The sequence below is a fragment of the Arabidopsis lyrata genome, assembly GCF_000004255.2.
Source record: "Arabidopsis lyrata subsp. lyrata unplaced genomic scaffold ARALYscaffold_6, whole genome shotgun sequence".
Lineage (NCBI taxonomy): Eukaryota > Viridiplantae > Streptophyta > Magnoliopsida > Brassicales > Brassicaceae > Arabidopsis > Arabidopsis lyrata.
In genome coordinates, this window is record NW_003302550.1 from 14,069,564 (window position 1) to 14,091,196 (window position 21,633).

At 38.8% G+C, this 21,633-nt stretch overlaps 2 protein-coding genes across 6 annotated transcripts; both read right to left on the reverse strand.

Annotated features, from left to right (window-relative positions):
- Positions 1-234: 234 nt before the first annotated feature.
- On the reverse strand, positions 235-2,737 carry LOC110227058. 3 transcript variants are annotated; one of them, XR_002330873.1, is made up of 7 exons: positions 2,715-2,737; positions 2,263-2,601; positions 2,024-2,173; positions 1,742-1,861; positions 1,590-1,652; positions 841-1,109; positions 235-740 (listed from the first exon to the last, which is right to left on the reverse strand). XR_002330873.1 is itself a non-coding variant. In XM_021020153.1 (6 exons), exons 3-6 carry the CDS (start codon positions 2,066-2,068, stop codon positions 921-923), a joined length of 417 nt encoding a protein of 138 aa, XP_020875812.1. In that variant the 5' UTR covers positions 2,069-2,173; positions 2,263-2,601; positions 2,715-2,737; the 3' UTR covers positions 754-920. The 3 variants fall into 3 exon arrangements, 1 of the variants encoding a protein (XP_020875812.1); XR_002330874.1 differs by having other exon boundaries at positions 1,241-1,652; XM_021020153.1 differs by lacking the exon at positions 235-740 and having other exon boundaries at positions 754-1,109.
- An 8-nt stretch (positions 2,738-2,745) lies between these two features.
- Positions 2,746-4,566, reverse strand: LOC110227060 (protein MAIN-LIKE 1). 3 transcript variants are annotated; one of them, XM_021020154.1, is made up of 4 exons: positions 4,402-4,566; positions 3,445-3,743; positions 2,989-3,369; positions 2,746-2,894 (listed from the first exon to the last, which is right to left on the reverse strand). In XM_021020154.1, the coding sequence occupies exons 2-4, from the start codon at positions 3,700-3,702 to the stop codon at positions 2,820-2,822; spliced, it is 714 nt and encodes a 237-aa protein (XP_020875813.1). In that variant the 5' UTR covers positions 3,703-3,743; positions 4,402-4,566; the 3' UTR covers positions 2,746-2,819. The 3 variants fall into 3 exon arrangements, with proteins under 3 accessions (XP_020875813.1, XP_020875814.1, XP_020875815.1); XM_021020155.1 differs by having other exon boundaries at positions 4,367-4,566; XM_021020156.1 differs by lacking the exon at positions 4,402-4,566 and having other exon boundaries at positions 3,445-4,068.
- Positions 4,567-21,633: the final 17,067 nt, after the last annotated feature.

Here is a 21,633-nt window from a genome sequence, read left to right on the forward strand (position 1 = left end):
TTGAACGGTCTATTCTCACAATCTTAATGTCCTTAAGTTCATAGTTTTGTTCTTATACATTGTTTAATTTGCATAATATTGCATTAGATGATTGTTATGGTTTTACTTTGCATTCGAAGAATTGTTATTGTTTTCTGATTTGGTTTTTAATCTCTACCAGTCAAGTTTTGGTTTTTTTTTATATAATTTTCATGAAAACGATAAAAAAACATTGATGTTTATGCATTCCAGGCGATTACTCGGCATCGGCCTGAGGAAGAAGAGCTTACTGGGACTACTTGTATTGTATTGTCATGTTTAGACTAATGAAGTTTAATTAAGATATTTCAAGTTGTGGTTAAGGGATATGAGAGGGATTTGAGATAACAAGTTCATATAGCATTCATGGAATAAAAGTTTGACGTTATCAACTAGAGACACATAATCAACTAGAATCCACTCAGTTGTACTTGTATTGTATTGTCATGTTTAGACTAATGAAGTTTAATTAAGATATTTCAAGTTGTGGTTAAGGGATATGAGAGGGATTTGAGATAGCAAGTTCATATAGCATTCATGGAATAAAAGTTTGATGTTATCAACTAGAGACACATAATCAACTAGAATCCACTCAGAAACACAAACTTTAAAGCAAGAGTCATCAACACCATTGTTATAACACATCAAAATCCGTTTATTGTTCCCTCTCTTTAACTGAACTCTTCTTCTTCTTCCTTGAATATACTGTAAGGGGCTTATCACTGACACGGAATAGATAAATGAAAGTTTCATCAAATATTAAGTTATATACAGCCAGAAATGTAACTTAATGAGGCTAAACAGAAAACAAGTCAATTTTACCCAGGAGGCAGTTCAACTGATTGCTCCACCACCATCGAAGATTGAGCTTCATCCACATTTATCACTTTCTTGCCAGTCACTTACTTGCGAGTCACTTTCTTGCGAGTCACTTTCTTGCGAGTCACTTTCTTGACAGTCACGCCAGGTGTTAGAAGGACAAAATCTTGAAGTAATACACTTGGCTTCTTTATCCTTTTTCCTCTTCCTTTACTTGCTTGATCACTCTGAGGAGTGACATTCGTAACCTGATTCTCTTCAAGTCTTTCAACCTGATTCTCCACAATCAAATCAGAGTAAAATTAGAGGTAAACAATTAAATAAGGCAATGAGCAATAACCAAACTGTTCGGATTTGAGAGACCACATAATGCACATCAAACCAAGGGGAGTTCAAAGTTCACCTGAGTGGAGGGAGTATCTCTCACCTCCGGCAGCTCCCGCACCACAATTTCGTAGTCCTCTATTGCTTGAACACTCCGAGGAGGGACAGTCGTAACCTGATTCTCGCTAAATCCACCTTCAACCTGATTCTCGCTAAATCTACCTTCAACCTAATTCTCCACAATCAAATCAGAGTAAAATTAGCTTATCAAACTTATAAGCAAAAATTAGCTTATCAAACTTAAGCTTTTATAACGCTTCTTCTGAAGGGTTTATAAGCTTTTATAACGCTTAACGCTTCGTCAGTTCGTCTGAAACCAAGGGGAGTTCAAAGTTCATTTGTGCTAAAAAAAAGAGAATAAACGTCACCTGAGTGGAGGGAGTATCTGTCACCTCCGGTAGCTCACACTCCATAGTTTCGTAGTCCTCAAACTGTTCGGATTTGAGAGACCACATAACGCACATCAAATCAAGGGGAGTTCAAAGTTCATTTGTGCTAAAAAAAAGAGAATAAACGTCACCTGAGTGGAGGGAGTATCTGTCACCTCCGGTCGCTCTCGCTCCATAGTTTCGTAGTCCTTTGTTGCTTGAACACTCAGAGGAGGGACAGTCGTAACCTGATTCTCTTCAAGTCTTTCAACCTAATTCTCCACAATCAAATCAGAGTAAAATTAGAGGTAAACAATTAAATAAGGCAATGAGCGGATAACCAAACTGTTCGGATTTGAGAGAGCACATAATGCACATCAAACCAAGGGGAGTTCAAAGTTCATTTGTGCTAAAAAAAAGAGAATAAACGTCACCTGAGTTGAGGGAGTATCTCTCGCCTCCGGCAGCTCCCGTTCCATTTCACTGCTATGTGCCTCTTCATACTCTTTGACCAAATAAGGCCTCTCAGGTTCAATTTGAAAAGAATGACAAGTAGAATATCCACCACTTGCAACTCTTCCTCCCTAATAAAACTTTGTTATTACGGAGACAAAGACAATAATACGAAGTACACAAAGAGAACCAAAAAAATCAACTTAAATAATCAACTCACCTCAGGAACACTCGTCACCCCATCTCGAGCAATTTCATAGATAAAATTTTCATATCACTTAGTCCACTGCTCAGTCACGAATTTGTAGTAAGGTCTGACAGATTTCCAATTTTTGTCTTTATGTTTGCTCAGTTTCAATTTCGTCCCTTTCTTAATCTTTGGCCACAATGTTTTGACTTGCGACTTCTCCAATCCTAATTGCTTAAAACACACATCTGGACGATTATACGCACCTTCATTAAAGCACGAACATGGTGTGCGTGAAAAGACCATAGGTAACTGAGATGCATACTTCTGCGACAGTTTAAGGTCACGATTTTTATAAGGCTGCCACACCACCTATGAAATTATTTAGTAAACTATTTAGTTAAAACCGATATATATTCAATTTATAACGATATATATTCAATTTATATGTATTTAAAAACAAAAACAAGAGTTTAAGGTCTTACGTCTTTTTCTTTCATCTCTTGAATTCTTCTTTTGGTAGTCTTCCACAGACGTTACGTTCTTCGTGTCTTTATTCGGTTTACTCAACGCCTCCATCCACCCCAAAATCAAGGAAATCTGGATGGTAGAGGTGATGATCCACATCTTTCTCTAAGGTCTGGAAACCGCTCTAATGCAAAAACCTATAAGAAAAAGATAAAGAACAATAATTGTCATTGTACATCATTGATTTATTATGAATCATATTAATTACCTTTTGTTTTTTAAAGAACTTACCGTGAGAGCGTACGAGAAACCACATAAGCTTGTGAATTTCTCAGCTGTCTTCACTTTTTCTAGAGCTTCTTTCATATTCGCCAACATAGCTGCCCCCCAAGCATAGTGGTTGACATCATTCAATCCAAGAAGAGGTAGGTACATGGGAGAAAAAGAGCTGCTGTTGTTTGGGAGAATGACTTCTCCCAACAAGAAGAGGAGATAAGCCTTGAAATAAGGCTCTAAGTCAACCTCATTCCCTTGTGGTACCATCTCAAATTCCAGCTTCAATCTTGAGAGATCAATACCGGAATTCTTCATTAATGACTTAGCCCTCTCTTTAGTTATCTGAAAATGATGCATGATTGTATTCGTGATGTTTTCACTCTCTAATCCTGAAACCTGTATTCAAATTGGGCATTAGAAATCGAATAACTAAAACTAAAGATATGTTGAAGTAAAAGAAAAGATAAATACATGTTCTCCATCAATTGGAAGACCTGTAATATATAAAACGTCTTCTAGACCAAAATCGATATCCATCTTAGGATTCCCAATGACGAAATGATCTTTACTCTCATCATACATCAAGGCAAGGGCAGTAAGAAGATTACTATCTTGCCTATAAAGATCATTTTTGAGTTTCAAAAACCACCGAAAACATGTGGATTCCACAAGCTCAGACACTCTTGGGTCCAATTTCCAAGCCAGAAACGTCTGCATATGCATTTTCATTTCAAGCGTTTTGAAACTGATGGTGTTTAAAGCAAGTGTTCCTACATAAAAATCAATATACAATCAATATACAACATAAAAAGCTTTCAGAGAATTACCAGCTTTCAGAGAATTCTTAAAACTGACAAATTAGATACAGATAGCAACACACATCATTAGCCTATGTAAATATCCAAACGTATCTTCTTCTAAAGGGTTCAGTATAAGCTTTTATAAGCTTTTATAACGCTTAACGCTTCGTCAGTTCGTCTGAAGGGTTTAGTATAAGATTTTATAAGATTCTGTTATAAAAAAAATTATAAATTTGATAAGCTTTCATTGTAATACGTTTTATCAGATGTTTGATTTCTCATATACGCTTCAATTTGATACATATATATATATATATCATTTACTGGAATGCTCAGGACAGCCGAGGGCACTGGATTGAAGGTGATCCTCAAGTGTGAGATCTCAGATGTATATGCAAACATTTGGTACTGATCGAGGATCAGTCATTCATGATTCAAATTCTCTAACAAGCATGCACTTAAAAATGATAAATTAGATACAGAGAGTAAACAAATTTTGCAATTTGGATATCAACACTAAAGCTAAGATGTCGAGATTAATACTGAAGCAAGGATGCGAAATCGAAAGTGAAGCAAGCAATTTGGATATCTACCTGAGGAAACGAAGTCACCAGATGCGGATATCTACCTGAGGAAACGAAGTCACCAGATGCGGATATCTACCTGAGGAAACGAAGTCACCAGATGCGAAATCGAAATGTCGAGATACTGAGGAAACGAAGCGATTCAATAGTACTCGATTTCTGAAATTAACACATCTTAGTGGGCCCACTTGAGCCTATGAATAGTACTCGATTTGGGCCTTCAAGTTGAGCGAAATATTTTAGTTTTATTTCATTTTGGGCCTTCAAGTTTTATTTCTTTCCCAATTTTAAAACTTTTTTTTTCTTAAACGCAGAGCTCCGTCCTAGAGATTTTCCTTTACATCTAGCACAGAAGGTGTTTGATTAAATTCCTCACAGAACATCTCTCTTGCACTAGGCGACTTTCAAGAAGAGAGGGGGAAGTTGAACATAATGAAGGACTACGATGAGAGAACAATTTGGACAAGTGACCGTCTACCTCTTATGACGTCATATAACAAAGGTTTGTTAGTTTCTTTGCTGGTCAGACTGAGCTCGGCTCATGCTCTTCTTAGTTTTCATTGAAATATTTTGTCTTGGGGTTTTCAGGCAAGATGCAACATTCTGTGTGGACATGTCCATGGAGTCACCGATCCGTCTTGGTGCGTCATATCCAAGAGATCAACCAGAATATCAAGAGTCTTTTGCAACTCTTGTGCGACAATTCACTCCACCATCCTTGTTCTTTGTGGTTTCATCACCCTTTGAACCTAAGGAATATCCATCTACCAATTCTAGAGTGCCGAGTCCTTGGAAGGATCGTATCACTCGTCTTTGGAAGAATTTTCGAATCTTTGATCTCACATGTACCAAAAAGCTTCATAACTTTTAGTTCAAAACTCTCAAGAAACTCTTGTCGATTAACCTTATCTATCCTTTTATCTATCTTATGTTGGCTTTGGGGAATGTCTTTTATGGTTGTAATGTAAACATTTGGATCTCTAATTCCTTCTTCTCCTGTACTTGGTTTTTACCTTAATTGAAAGCCTTTGTTAAAAAAAATAATGAGATACACAAAAAAGAAAGGGTGAGCTACTCAAAAAGCACAAAAGGGCATTAATTACCCATATGGAGCGTACGATTTGTCGCTCGTTAAAGGCAGAATTGCCCTCGTCTGATGTTGTGTGGGAAACGTAATTAAGAATCTGCCATTAAAAGATGATGCCACGTCAGTGAAAGAAGGTGAATTTTATCCGCGAAAATGTCCCGCGCCGACAAAAGTCTGTCGCTGTAGGGACGGCAGAGTTAATTAAATTATTAGATTTAATCGATAGAAATAAAAAAAACTATATTTTTCAGTTAGATTAATATCATAGAGTTAATAATTGATAGAGTTTACGGATAGAGATATTTTACATGGTAGCAGAGTTATTTGTTTCATAGAGTCATTTGACAGATTATGATGACTTTACGTTTACTCATATAACACCGTGATAGATTTAATTTTATGTGGTGGTAGAGTTATGTGACATTGTAAAATAATATATTTGTGAGGGAGAGTTTTATGTTATGGTGGTAGACTAAAAGAGCGATTTAGAGTTATATGACACAGAAACCGTAAAAAGTCTGTTACAACATGGTAGAGTTAATTATTTGGACAGAGTTATTTCTTAACTCTGTCATAACGAGGCAGAGTAACAGTTTACTCAACTAGCACGTTTGGGCGTTTTTTCTGGATGTATGTGGTGATAGATATGTAAGAAATTGTTATCGATTAGTGTTAAAGAGGGCGAACATAAACAAAAGCGAAAGTCTTGTTTACCCTTACATTAACGATTTATTACGCCGGAAACCTGTCTTGTTCCCCGAAGCAAACATTTTAGCAAAAAAGTATTGTTTATTACAGATCTATTGTTGTTTCATCTAGTGAAAGATGGTAGAAATTCCACTGGTATGTGGGAAGTGGAAATTTGCAAAAAACAAATGGTCATTTATTGTAGATGAAAGAAGAGGTTGCAGGGTACTGTCTGCGAAAGCAGGAAGTTCGTTTGATGATTTTTTGGCAATGGTGTACGAGGATTTCAGGTTTGATAGAAAGGTTTATGAGGTTAAGCTTAGTTATAAATTGCATACGATGAACTTCATCGTCATTCCAGAAGATACTCCTCCGGTTATTGTATGTAACCGGCGCCAGTTAGAAGGATTTATCCGGCAATGCAATTCCGAATTCGTGGGGCGCCTCTGTGTCCAAATCGAAGAATATGAAACTGAAAAATATATTTTTGACCCGGATGTATCACCTGAGAAAACAGAGTCCAACGAAGAGCAGTATTACAAGAGTAAAGCAGCAGGGAAACAACCAATTTATACTTGTTCAATGGACGGCGAAGCTTATCTAGAAGGAGAGGAAAAGAAAAACGAGGATGAGGACGAGATTTACAGGTTTGATTGTTGCGATGATAGTGATGGAGCAAGCTCTGGGGATGAAGATTACGGTATGTCTTATAAGTTATCTGATGAGGAAACAGATGATGAAGATCAAGCTGATGCAGAAAAGTTGGAAGTTGAAGAAGAAGAGAATGCAGAGGAAGTAGCGGTTAAAGATGAAGAAGATGAAGAAATGGTAGATGTGCAAAAAAAAGAAGTGAATAAATCGTTCCAATTGGCAAGAGGGTGTCGATTACTGCAAAAGAGTATGTGCAATTACTTAGTGGAAGTGTTGCTATCGCTGTTGGGCAAAAATATGAATCGAAATTTCAATTGGTGATTCGAACAAAGATAATTAGTGTCTTACAAAAATTTGACTTCGTCGTTGCTCGGTCTACGCCGTGGGTTTTTGCTGTAAAGTGTTGGGTTAAAGGGTGCACTTGGAGAGTTAGAGCTACACCGATTGATGCATCTGGGAATTTTCACATCAAAGTCTATGTGAATCAGCATACGTGTTCTGTAACAGAGCGATCCGCCCGTTGTAGACAAGCAACCAAGGATATACTTGCAGTACTTTACAAGAATTTCGTTGGTGGTGTAGGCCCAGGCGTACTCCCTAATCATGTCTCTGAGGCGTTGAAACTGCGTTATGGCATCAAGGTAAGTCTATTTACTAGGTTTCCATATAAGTGCTCACACCCGTAAGGCTTTGGTAACTATATGACATAAACTTTCATCTTACTAGGCTGGATATTGGAAAGCTCATCGTATACTTAAGTATGCACGTGAATTAGTTAGAGGTAGTCTGGAAACAGGGTATCAAGACCTTCCAGAATACTTATACAGGATTAGGAGAGCAAACCCCGGGAGCCTTACTAGGCTTGAAGTAGATGAGTTAGATAGATTCAAGTATGTTTTCATTTCATTTGGTGCTAGCATTGACGGCTTTACTTTTATGAGGAAAGTTATTGTTGTGGATGGTACATTTTTGTAGGGGAAATATTTAGGGACCTTGTTACTAGCAACCACACAAGATGGAAATTTCAATATATTTCCCTTAGCGTTTGCTTTTGTTGATTCAGAGAACGATGAATCCTGGGAATGGTTCTTTAGACAACTAAGCTGTGTTATTCCAGATGATCATGGACTAGCCATTATTTCGGATATGCATAAATCTATTGCAAAAGCTATACGGACTGTATATCCACAAGCTAGCCGAGGGATTTGCACATACCATCTACACAAAAACATAAAGCTTAGATTTAGAGGAAGTGAAACATTTGGATTAGTGAAGAAGGCGGCCTACAGCTTATCGGTTAGTAGATTTCAATGCAACTTTTGATATTATTAAAGCTTTGTATCCAGACCTGCACAGCTATTTGGTGCGGGCAGACATAACTACGTGGAGTAGGGTTCACTTTCCAGGAGATAGGTACAACTTCACAACAAGCAACATTACTGAATCATTATACAAAGTGTTAAATCCTGCTAGAAGGTATCCCATTGTTGAACTGCTAGACGATATAAGATTGATGTTAACTCGATGGTATGCTGCAAGGAGAAAACAGGCTGCGCTTATGACAACTATTCTCACTAAAGGAGTTGAAAAAGCACTAGAGGTATTACATTCCACATAACTTACTTTATTTTAAATTGTTAGCCTTTATTTTTTTATCCATCTATTTTAATTACTGTGTCTTTCCTCTAACAGTCCCGAGTGACTCGCGCTAGTAAGCTAAGTTTTCAGGAGATTGATCCCCATCAATACGAAGTGAGGAGTCTTGCGTCTATGAATATTGTTAATTTTAAACAGAAGAAGTGTACATGTCGTATGTTTGACCTCGACAAACTGCCTTGCATACATGCGATAGCCGCAGCTGATTCGGCTCATGTATCAACGATTTCAAAGGCCCATCCTTACTATCGCTCAGAATACTTAGGCAATGGTTATTGATATGTCTATAATTTGCATGATTTAAGCATTCATTCTTCATCACTTTGTCATTGCTTCAATCACATTTCATCTCATCAGTAGTCGTTTTAGTGTGTTTTGCATACTTAGGATGTTTTTGCATTAGGATTGCATGTGCATTGCATATTTGGTTGTTTCCAGGTACTTTGGATGCTTTTGGAGTTCAAACAGAGGAGAAACAGAACACAAATTCAGAACGCTCAATCACTCCTTCAGCCAAAGCACTCGATCGCAACCTCGGAGCCCTGACAGAGCAAAGCACTCGATCGCAACCCCAAAAACTGTCATGAAGGCCAAAACCACTCGATCACAACCCCGGAACAATTTCAGAAGAAACCACTCGATCGCAAGATCGAGCAGAAGCTGTCATGGAGGACATATCACTCGATCACAACCCCGGAGAAGCCAGCAGCTTAGTTTCACTCGATCGCAAGCCCGGAGGGATCACCCACTCTACACCACTTGATCACCACCTCACGTCATCTACTCGATCGCACCACTCGATCGCAGGGTCGCTGGACCATTCCATCCCGTCTTCACCTCAGACCACTCGATCGCAAGACGGAGTTCCCAAAGCCCAGTTTGATCAGTTCCACTCGATCACAGGGAAGCCCATTTCAGCCCATCAGATGCTCGATCGCAGAGTCTCGATGTGAAGACCCCTATCTTGAACTTTCCTTATTTAACTTTTCTCGCTTATATAAGCAGCCTCTAAGGGTTTTCCCTAGGGCATCCAGTCTTTATTTTTAGTTTTTACCTAGACTTGTTTTCGTAGCCGCAGTGTGTTCTTCCTGCGACTTTGTATTGCTTTCAAGTATTTTATAATTCAGTTTTTGTTTCAGTCTTTATCATTTCCTGTTATCATGTTTTCAATCGTTTCATTGCTATTGTTTTTTATTATGTCTGAGTAGTGAATTGTATTTCTGAGGATAGGATAGAGTAGTCGTGGTTGTCTTAGTCGATTTAGATGGTTGAGTTTAGATTGTTTGAATCCCTTCTGGATTAGTTGCGCTTATTGCCTTTTCCTTTCTGATCAACTGGAATATGAATCCAGACATTCCCGCACCCAAAAGGTGTTTGATGGAATGTCTGATCCACTAATTCCAGAGATACTCGTCTCTATCCCAAGGTATTGGCCGTTTAGAGCGGGTATTGGCTTTAACAAGTTGATTCGATATTGCCTGCTTAAGATCGCTAATGGTGATTAGGTCTGTGTCTAGCTCTGCTTGAGAATTTCTATCACGGTGGTGAATTGATTTGCTTTTGAACTTGTTGTCAAGGGATAGCTTCTGTGAAGTTTTGTCAACCGTCTAAATAGATTAAGGAGACCACGCTATTCGATAACCCTGTCCTTAGGAATCTCTTATCCATATGATTGCCTGTTATAGGAGATAGGTACAACTTCACAACAAGCAACATTGCTGAATCATTATACAAAGTGTTAAATCCTGCTAGAAGGTATCCCATTTTTTAACTGCTAGACGATATAAGATTGATGTTAACTCGATGGTATGCTGCAAGGAGAAAACAGGCTGCGCTTATGACAACCATTCTCACTAAAGGAATTGAAAAAGCACTAGAGGTATTACATTCCACATAACTTACTTTATATTAAACTGTTAGCCTTTATTTTTTGATCCATCTATTTTAATTACTGTGTCTTTCCTCTAACAGTCTCGAGTGACTCGCGCTAGTAAGCTAAGTGTTCAGGAGATTGATCCCCATCAATACAAAGTGAGGAGTCTTGCGTTTATGAATGTTGTTAATTTAAAACAGAAGAAGTGTACATGTCGTATGTTTGACCTCGACAAACTGCCTTGCATACATGCGATAGCCGCAGCTGATTCAGCTCATGTATCAACGATTTCAAAGGCCCATCCTTACTATCGCTCAGAATACTTACGCAATGGTTATTCAAAATCTGTAATGCCAAAGGATGAGGCTTGTTCTGTACCTGATTCAGTCACCGGGAAGGTTGTCAATTCACCTTTTGTTAAGGTTCAATCTGGGAGGCCGAAGATGTCACGGATGAAAGGTCATTTAGAGGTTGCATCACCGCGCAAAGTACCAAGGAAAGCATATGCTTGTTCTAACTATTGAAATGCTGGCCACAATCGGCTGTCTTGCAAAGCTTAATACATTTGGTGATTTGAACATATCTCTACTCTATGTTGGACCAATTTGTATGAATACATTTGTTTTCTCTATGTGTTGTTGTTTTCAGTGAAGCAATCCTTAATATCAAAAACAGAGTTGTTGTTACAAAAAAACAGAGAACTACAACATCATTGGGAATGCTATTAACACATATCATGGAACCTATTTGCGTAATTAAAAACTAAGCAATGCTGACAAACAGTTAAATCCGTGTTGTGGTCAAAATAGCATATTGGATACTCTAAGAAATGGATATATCCTGAAAAAAATTCTCCGTCCTCCAGGACCGATAAATCTGACATGGCTTTCCACCACATCCGCAATGTCAATCGCATCTTACAAAGTTTCAAATCTAGCCATAAAGGTTCTGTTAACTATCATACCTTGTTCATAGGATCCACAGCATAAGAGCATAACGGCAAATCCAAACATAGTGTAGAGGTCAGAATAACCTACTTCTCCAAGCATCGTCGCAAAAACGTCGCTACGGTATTAGTCAATCGGCGCAGAGATTCGATGTATCTAGCAGTCTTATGACCTTCAGCTGCGCATCTTAACAAGAATGGTCGGTAGATAGATTCTTCTCTACCAAGTCTAGTGTTAAACATGAATTCATCAAGATCTACGTCGAGGAGAACTTCACGTGAGTACACAATCTCTTTAAAACAAGGGCCAACAGCAATGAAAGGACCAAGGTATCGAAATCCTTCACTTCCAATACGTCGGATTATATCTGTTATGAGGGGATTGGGAATGAAGCTCATTGTTTATGTCGTTTTTCTCCACATGGAGAGTGAAAGCGAAATGAACAAACTTTACTTTTATATAATTGCATATAGAAGACAAGATATTAACCTAATCGTTGTCGTTTTAGTTGACTTACACGACCAGCTGAGTACATATTGGGCTTTTATTAAAAACAATTAATCCGGCCCATAGAAATCCAAACATGTGCCCTAATTTTTTAAAGTCCTCTGCTTGGGTGCCGAGAGATCCCGTCGAAACTCCGTCTTTTTTGCTTCCGGAACCTCTGCATCTTCTTCTTTGGTTAGTTTGATTCGTATTCGAATATGATAAAATCTTTGGGGGTGTTGTTGTCAGGAAGGGCTCGAGTTAGAGACCGAACAGATATAACAGCAGAAGAACCGGGGGAAAAGTATCCTTCGACCGGAGCTTCAAATGGTTCTGATGTTGCTGTAAGCGTTCCGACAGAAGATTCTTCAGATGCGGCTGTAAAAGATCCAGTAGAAGCTTCCGATGCTTCTGAATTGGATCGAACAGAGGATCCCGTAGAAGGATTAAAAGGAACAGAAGCTGTAGAAGAAATGGAAGAAGTAGCTGACAAAGAGGAAGAGGAAGATGTCGAGAGAAACATTGATGCTGAGGATGATGATGATTCCCAACCACTGCCACCAGAGAATATGTTATTCGGTCCAACTGAGTACATCAAGGTCTGTAAGGTAGGAAGTAGGTGTCAATTGGGCCAAACAGTGGCAATGATAGAGGGAATTGATGCAGAATTGAAGTGGTTCCGTAATCATGATTAATTTAAGCATAATTTACACATGCCTAAGGAACCAAATCATATGTTACAAGGCATGTGGATGCTTATGGTTCGCACCGCTAAGACGGATATGGTGAGAGAGCGTTGTTTTGTGGTGAATGGAGTGCCTATAAGGTATTCTATGGAAGAGCACGCTTTGTTGACCGGGTTGGCCTGCCATGAGTATCCGAAAAATCTAGAGAAGATTGGCAGTTTGAAATTTATTATGAAGATTTTTGGGAGGACAGATCAAATCAAAATTAAAGACGTGGAAACGAAGGTGAAAGAGTTCAAGGATCAGGAGTGTGTTGCTAGAAAGAAATTGACAATCTTGTTATTTTTATGCAAGGTTCTGAAAGCAGATTCAAAAGGTGATGCAAACATAGAGCAATTACTGTTAAGGATTGTTAATAATGTGGCAGCTTGTGAGACATTCCCGTGGGGACGGTACTCATTTGAGCAGTGTATGGAAGGGATCCGTAGAGTAATGAAGAACATGAAAGGGTCAGTAAAACCAAAAGCTCAAACAAGCTTTTATGGATTCATTACCCCTCTTGAGGTGAGTCTTCAAATTATTATGAATTACAGTTTTGAATTAATAGTAATATAATGTTAAGACAGTGTTATTTAGAATGTGTAGATTCTGGCTTTTGAGTGCATTCCATAGCTTCGAAGGAGATTCAGAGAAGCTGTACCTGCAGAGAATGATTGATGAGTTATTAAGCAGTTTTTATAGGATTTATTTCACTACAAGAAAACAGGTATTTTGCGAGGAACTTTTGCGAGGCAAACAGAGCATCGCTAAAGTGCTTGGGTTTTGCGTGTCATTTGCGAGGTACCGAAAATACGTCGCTTGAAGCTATGTTAATTTGACAGGATATTTCAAGTATCTTGGAACCTGATTTAGATGAGAGGAATATGATGTCTCGCCTCTTAGTGAAGGATGTTGATGATGGGATAGGATTTATAGACCCAATAGTTGATAGCTGGAGAGAGCGGCTTATCAGACAGAAGAAGAAGAAGATCTGGTGGGAAAGTCATTACCAAATGGATTTGGATGCAAGACGCAATGCTGATGTCCCTGAAGAAGTTGATGATGTTCCTGTTCCATCTATCCTCTCATTACAGGCCGCGATGGATAAAGGATTTGAGAAAATTGGGGAAAAGCTTGTTGAGATGGACACCAACATCAATGCTCTGGATATGAGAGTTAAGGGGTTAGACAACTATGTTACAGTTCAGAAAGAGAAAGAGCTAGAGAAGGAACGTTGTGAAGATATGTATCCTGGGTCACCAAAAGATTTTGTGCCAAATGTTTATCAGTCAACACATCGTCATAGCATGGCTTTGGTTATTCACAGTGGAGTTGCTGACCCAAAACCTCCAATTATCCAGGCTTTATGTGAGTAGTTAGGTACACCGTGTACGTTCAAGTTTGAATAATTTGCAACCGTTCTTACTTAGTGATTATCTCCATATTTGTGAAGGTGATGGGGAGCAGGGGTCTAGGGAAGAGCAAGTGTCTGGGAAAGAGCAGGAGACTAAGAAGAATAAGACGAGGAACCAGAAGCGGAAGCATTGTGGGCCGACAATTGAAACTGGGAAAAAGCGATCAACGATGGATTCCAAGTTTAAGGAGGAGCAGTATACAGCAGATGGCAAGGGCCAGAAAGGGAAGGGGCAGAAGGGTAAGAGAAGACAAAAGAAATAGAATGTGATTGATGCTTACTGTTAATTTCCATTCATAGTTGCTTTGCCTCCAAAATACTTTCATAACTATTGGTGTTTTTTGTTTTATCTTGATGAAACTGTGAAAGGTGATTTGGGTAATTTGAGACGCTTTATTTGATGTTCAATTACTTATGAAAGTTTGGGTCTAGGAATCACAAAATAGTGTATATTACAATATAATGCAGCTGGGCCAACTGAAACATAATGCAGATGGTCCAACTGAAACATAATAGAAGTTAGAGTATAATATTAGACATAATTGACCCGGTTGTACCTGGGACTTACTTTGCCACTAAAATACAAATTGTAATTTTGCGGATTCTCTCGTTAATAAGAAGTTGTCGGAGATTTAAGCAAATTTGAGTATATTGGGGAGAGAAGAGATACTACAAATTGACGGAATAAATAAAACATTTCTTTATTTAATGTGGGGTGGCCCTGGATTCTGTTCTAGTGTGAACACGAGAAATAGATACATTGTGGGATCCCTGCCATCTATATATTGTACATAGTTGTATCTAGATGTCTTGTTGTCCTCTGGCCTTCATAGTTGAACAAAATGAGATTTTGTTATTTTGAAGTTGAACATTGACATCCAAACTATTAATCTAGTTGTTCACATCAATGTCCACATAAGATGAGTTATTAAGCAGTTTTTATAGGATTTATTTCACTACAAGAAAACAGGTATTTTGCGAGGAACTTTTGCGAGGCAAACAGAGCATCGCTAAAGTGCTTGGGTTTTGCGTGTCATTTGCGAGGTACCGAAAATACGTCGCACTTTCCACGCCATTCTGCTACGTCACGGTTCGTCGCAAAGGTGATGCTTATTTGCGACATTGTAGCTACGAATCTGCGTCCCCATATACAATTCGTCGCAAAAGCGTTGCCAAATAGCGCACCAAAAAATGTTGCGACGAATTAGCTATGGAATATATAGGTAGGTGAGAAACGTTTTTATTATGTGTACCTACTTTTTTGCGAGGCATAATTTTCCTCGCAAAAACGTCGCTACGGTATTATTTCCTCGCGAGGCATAATTTTCAATCGTTTCATTGCTATTGTTTTTTATTATGTCTGAGTAGTGAATTGTATTTCTGAGGATAGGATAGAGTAGTCGTGGTTGTCTTAGTCGATTTAGATGGTTGAGTTTAGATTGTTTGAATCCCTTCTGGATTAGTTGCGCTTATTGCCTTTTCCTTTCTGATCAACTGGAATATGAATCCAGACATTCCCGCACCCAAAAGGTGTTTGATGGAATGTCTGATCCACTAATTCCAGAGATACTCGTCTCTATCCCAAGGTATTGGCCGTTTAGAGCGGGTATTGGCTTTAACAAGTTGATTCGATATTGCCTGCTTAAGATCGCTAATGGTGATTAGGTCTGTGTCTAGCTCTGCTTGAGAATTTCTATCACGGTGGTGAATTGATTTGCTTTTGAACTTGTTGTCAAGGGATAGCTTCTGTGAAGTTTTGTCAACCGTCTAAATAGATTAAGGAGACCACGCTATTCGATAACCCTGTCCTTAGGAATCTCTTATCCATATGATTGCCTGTTATAGGAGATAGGTACAACTTCACAACAAGCAACATTGCTGAATCATTATACAAAGTGTTAAATCCTGCTAGAAGGTATCCCATTTTTTAACTGCTAGACGATATAAGATTGATGTTAACTCGATGGTATGCTGCAAGGAGAAAACAGGCTGCGCTTATGACAACCATTCTCACTAAAGGAATTGAAAAAGCACTAGAGGTATTACATTCCACATAACTTACTTTATATTAAACTGTTAGCCTTTATTTTTTGATCCATCTATTTTAATTACTGTGTCTTTCCTCTAACAGTCTCGAGTGACTCGCGCTAGTAAGCTAAGTGTTCAGGAGATTGATCCCCATCAATACGAAGTGAGGAGTCTTGCGTTTATGAATGTTGTTAATTTAAAACAGAAGAAGTGTACATGTCGTATGTTTGACCTCGACAAACTGCCTTGCATACATGCGATAGCCGCAGCTGATTCAGCTCATGTATCAACGATTTCAAAGGCCCATCCTTACTATCGCTCAGAATACTTACGCAATGGTTATTCAAAATCTGTAATGCCAAAGGATGAGGCTTGTTCTGTACCTGATTCAGTCACCGGGAAGGTTGTCAATTCACCTTTTGTTAAGGTTCAATCTGGGAGGCCGAAGATGTCACGGATGAAAGGTCATTTAGAGGTTGCATCACCGCGCAAAGTACCAAGGAAAGCATATGCTTGTTCTAACTATTGAAATGCTGGCCACAATCGGCTGTCTTGCAAAGCTTAATACATTTGGTGATTTGAACATATCTCTACTCTATGTTGGACCAATTTGTATGAATACATTTGTTTTCTCTATGTGTTGTTGTTTTCAGTGAAGCAATCCTTAATATCAAAAACAGAGTTGTTGTTACAAAAAAACAGAGAACTACAACATCATTGGGAATGCTATTAACACATATCATGGAACCTATTTGCGTAATTAAAAACTAAGCAATGCTGACAAACAGTTAAATCCGTGTTGTGGTCAAAATAGCATATTGGATACTCTAAGAAATGGATATATCCTGAAAAAAATTCTCCGTCCTCCAGGACCGATAAATCTGACATGGCTTTCCACCACATCCGCAATGTCAATCGCATCTTACAAAGTTTCAAATCTAGCCATAAAGGTTCTGTTAACTATCATACCTTGTTCATAGGATCCACAGCATAAGAGCATAACGGCAAATCCAAACATAGTGTAGAGGTCAGAATAACCTACTTCTCCAAGCATCTCCAACACGTCAACCGACACGCCAACTTGAGTCAATCGGCGCAGAGATTCGATGTATCTAGCAGTCTTATGACCTTCAGCTGCGCATCTTAACAAGAATGGTCGGTAGATAGATTCTTCTCTACCAAGTCTAGTGTTAAACATGAATTCATCAAGATCTACGTCGAGGAGAACTTCACGTGAGTACACAATCTCTTTAAAACAAGGGCCAACAGCAATGAAAGGACCAAGGTATCGAAATCCTTCACTTCCAATACGTCGGATTATATCTGTTATGAGGGGATTGGGAATGAAGCTCATTGTTTATGTCGTTTTTCTCCACATGGAGAGTGAAAGCGAAATGAACAAACTTTACTTTTATATAATTGCATATAGAAGACAAGATATTAACCTAATCGTTGTCGTTTTAGTTGACTTACACGACCAGCTGAGTACATATTGGGCTTTTATTAAAAACAATTAATCCGGCCCATAGAAATCCAAACATGTGCCCTAATTTTTTAAAGTCCTCTGCTTGGGTGCCGAGAGATCCCGTCGAAACTCCGTCTTTTTTGCTTCCGGAACCTCTGCATCTTCTTCTTTGGTTAGTTTGATTCGTATTCGAATATGATAAAATCTTTGGGGGTGTTGTTGTCAGGAAGGGCTCGAGTTAGAGACCGAACAGATATAACAGCAGAAGAACCGGGGGAAAAGTATCCTTCGACCGGAGCTTCAAATGGTTCTGATGTTGCTGTAAGCGTTCCGACAGAAGATTCTTCAGATGCGGCTGTAAAAGATCCAGTAGAAGCTTCCGATGCTTCTGAATTGGATCGAACAGAGGATCCCGTAGAAGGATTAAAAGGAACAGAAGCTGTAGAAGAAATGGAAGAAGTAGCTGACAAAGAGGAAGAGGAAGATGTCGAGAGAAACATTGATGCTGAGGATGATGATGATTCCCAACCACTGCCACCAGAGAATATGTTATTCGGTCCAACTGAGTACATCAAGGTCTGTAAGGTAGGAAGTAGGTGTCAATTGGGCCAAACAGTGGCAATGATAGAGGGAATTGATGCAGAATTGAAGTGGTTCCGTAATCATGATTAATTTAAGCATAATTTACACATGCCTAAGGAACCAAATCATATGTTACAAGGCATGTGGATGCTTATGGTTCGCACCGCTAAGACGGATATGGTGAGAGAGCGTTGTTTTGTGGTGAATGGAGTGCCTATAAGGTATTCTATGGAAGAGCACGCTTTGTTGACCGGGTTGGCCTGCCATGAGTATCCGAAAAATCTAGAGAAGATTGGCAGTTTGAAATTTATTATGAAGATTTTTGGGAGGACAGATCAAATCAAAATTAAAGACGTGGAAACGAAGGTGAAAGAGTTCAAGGATCAGGAGTGTGTTGCTAGAAAGAAATTGACAATCTTGTTATTTTTATGCAAGGTTCTGAAAGCAGATTCAAAAGGTGATGCAAACATAGAGCAATTACTGTTAAGGATTGTTAATAATGTGGCAGCTTGTGAGACATTCCCGTGGGGACGGTACTCATTTGAGCAGTGTATGGAAGGGATCCGTAGAGTAATGAAGAACATGAAAGGGTCAGTAAAACCAAAAGCTCAAACAAGCTTTTATGGATTCATTACCCCTCTTGAGGTGAGTCTTCAAATTATTATGAATTACAGTTTTGAATTAATAGTAATATAATGTTAAGACAGTGTTATTTAGAATGTGTAGATTCTGGCTTTTGAGTGCATTCCATAGCTTCGAAGGAGATTCAGAGAAGCTGTACCTGCAGAGAATGATTGTCCGAGAATGTGCAAGCATAGGTTCAGTGATAGTTGCATGAAGGGTTTTACTTTGGAAGAAATACATGAAGCTCTAGGAGAAATTACGGTTAGCCGTTTGGAACCTCACGCTTTATTTGAGTTGGTTAGTTAATCTATCTTCATTTTGAAGCTATGTTAATTTGACAGGATATTTCAAGTATCTTGGAACCTGATTTAGATGAGAGGAATATGATGTCTCGCCTCTTAGTGAAGGATGTTGATGATGGGATAGGATTTATAGACCCAATAGTTGATAGCTGGAGAGAGCGGCTTATCAGACAGAAGAAGAAGAAGATCTGGTGGGAAAGTCATTACCAAATGGATTTGGATGCAAGACGCAATGCTGATGTCCCTGAAGAAGTTGATGATGTTCCTGTTCCATCTATCCTCTCATTACAGGCCGCGATGGATAAAGGATTTGAGAAAATTGGGGAAAAGCTTGTTGAGATGGACACCAACATCAATGCTCTGGATATGAGAGTTAAGGGGTTAGACAACTATGTTACAGTTCAGAAAGAGAAAGAGCTAGAGAAGGAACGTTGTGAAGATATGTATCCTGGGTCACCAAAAGATTTTGTGCCAAATGTTTATCAGTCAACACATCGTCATAGCATGGCTTTGGTTATTCACAGTGGAGTTGCTGACCCAAAACCTCCAATTATCCAGGCTTTATGTGAGTAGTTAGGTACACCGTGTACGTTCAAGTTTGAATAATTTGCAACCGTTCTTACTTAGTGATTATCTCCATATTTGTGAAGGTGATGGGGAGCAGGGGTCTAGGGAAGAGCAAGTGTCTGGGAAAGAGCAGGAGACTAAGAAGAATAAGACGAGGAACCAGAAGCGGAAGCATTGTGGGCCGACAATTGAAACTGGGAAAAAGCGATCAACGATGGATTCCAAGTTTAAGGAGGAGCAGTATACAGCAGATGGCAAGGGCCAGAAAGGGAAGGGGCAGAAGGGTAAGAGAAGACAAAAGAAATAGAATGTGATTGATGCTTACTGTTAATTTCCATTCATAGTTGCTTTGCCTCCAAAATACTTTCATAACTATTGGTGTTTTTTGTTTTATCTTGATGAAACTGTGAAAGGTGATTTGGGTAATTTGAGACGCTTTATTTGATGTTCAATTACTTATGAAAGTTTGGGTCTAGGAATCACAAAATAGTGTATATTACAATATAATGCAGCTGGGCCAACTGAAACATAATGCAGATGGTCCAACTGAAACATAATAGAAGTTAGAGTATAATATTAGACATAATTGACCCGGTTGTACCTGGGACTTACTTTGCCACTAAAATACAAATTGTAATTTTGCGGATTCTCTCGTTAATAAGAAGTTGTCGGAGATTTAAGCAAATTTGAGTATATTGGGGAGAGAAGAGATACTACAAATTGACGGAATAAATAAAACATTTCTTTATTTAATGTGGGGTGGCCCTGGATTCTGTTCTAGTGTGAACACGAGAAATAGATACATTGTGGGATCCCTGCCATCTATATATTGTACATAGTTGTATCTAGATGTCTTGTTGTCCTCTGGCCTTCATAGTTGAACAAAATGAGATTTTGTTATTTTGAAGTTGAACATTGACATCCAAACTATTAATCTAGTTGTTCACATCAATGTCCACATAAGATGAGTTATTAAGCAGTTTTTATAGGATTTATTTCACTACAAGAAAACAGGTATTTTGCGAGGAACTTTTGCGAGGCAAACAGAGCATCGCTAAAGTGCTTGGGTTTTGCGTGTCATTTGCGAGGTACCGAAAATACGTCGCACTTGAAGCTATGTTAATTTGACAGGATATTTCAAGTATCTTGGAACCTGATTTAGATGAGAGGAATATGATGTCTCGCCTCTTAGTGAAGGATGTTGATGATGGGATAGGATTTATAGACCCAATAGTTGATAGCTGGAGAGAGCGGCTTATCAGACAGAAGAAGAAGAAGATCTGGTGGGAAAGTCATTACCAAATGGATTTGGATGCAAGACGCAATGCTGATGTCCCTGAAGAAGTTGATGATGTTCCTGTTCCATCTATCCTCTCATTACAGGCCGCGATGGATAAAGGATTTGAGAAAATTGGGGAAAAGCTTGTTGAGATGGACACCAACATCAATGCTCTGGATATGAGAGTTAAGGGGTTAGACAACTATGTTACAGTTCAGAAAGAGAAAGAGCTAGAGAAGGAACGTTGTGAAGATATGTATCCTGGGTCACCAAAAGATTTTGTGCCAAATGTTTATCAGTCAACACATCGTCATAGCATGGCTTTGGTTATTCACAGTGGAGTTGCTGACCCAAAACCTCCAATTATCCAGGCTTTATGTGAGTAGTTAGGTACACCGTGTACGTTCAAGTTTGAATAATTTGCAACCGTTCTTACTTAGTGATTATCTCCATATTTGTGAAGGTGATGGGGAGCAGGGGTCTAGGGAAGAGCAAGTGTCTGGGAAAGAGCAGGAGACTAAGAAGAATAAGACGAGGAACCAGAAGCGGAAGCATTGTGGGCCGACAATTGAAACTGGGAAAAAGCGATCAACGATGGATTCCAAGTTTAAGGAGGAGCAGTATACAGCAGATGGCAAGGGCCAGAAAGGGAAGGGGCAGAAGGGTAAGAGAAGACAAAAGAAATAGAATGTGATTGATGCTTACTGTTAATTTCCATTCATAGTTGCTTTGCCTCCAAAATACTTTCATAACTATTGGTGTTTTTTGTTTTATCTTGATGAAACTGTGAAAGGTGATTTGGGTAATTTGAGACGCTTTATTTGATGTTCAATTACTTATGAAAGTTTGGGTCTAGGAATCACAAAATAGTGTATATCGTTCACTAACAGCGGGATGCCAAAC

Bases quoted from the DNA above. Each gene is read 5' to 3' on its own strand.
- LOC110227060 (XM_021020154.1), bottom strand. From the start codon at position 3,702: ATGAAAATGCATATGCAGACGTTTCTGGCTTGGAAATTGGACCCAAGA. The intron at 3,370-3,444 runs GTATTTATCTTT...ATTTGAATACAG, and splicing joins TTCCAATTGATGGAGAACAT to GTTTCAGGATTAGAGAGTGA. The intron at 2,895-2,988 runs GTAAGTTCTTTA...TTTTTCTTATAG, and splicing joins GTTTCTCGTACGCTCTCACG to GTTTTTGCATTAGAGCGGTT.
- LOC110227058 (XM_021020153.1), bottom strand. From the start codon at position 2,068: ATGGAACGGGAGCTGCCGGAGGCGAGAGATACTCCCTCAACTCAG. The intron at 1,653-1,741 runs GTGACGTTTATT...AAATCCGAACAG, and splicing joins CAGATACTCCCTCCACTCAG to TTTGAGGACTACGAAACTAT. The intron at 1,110-1,589 runs GTGACGTTTATT...GTGGAGAATCAG, and splicing joins CAGATACTCCCTCCACTCAG to GTTGAAAGACTTGAAGAGAA.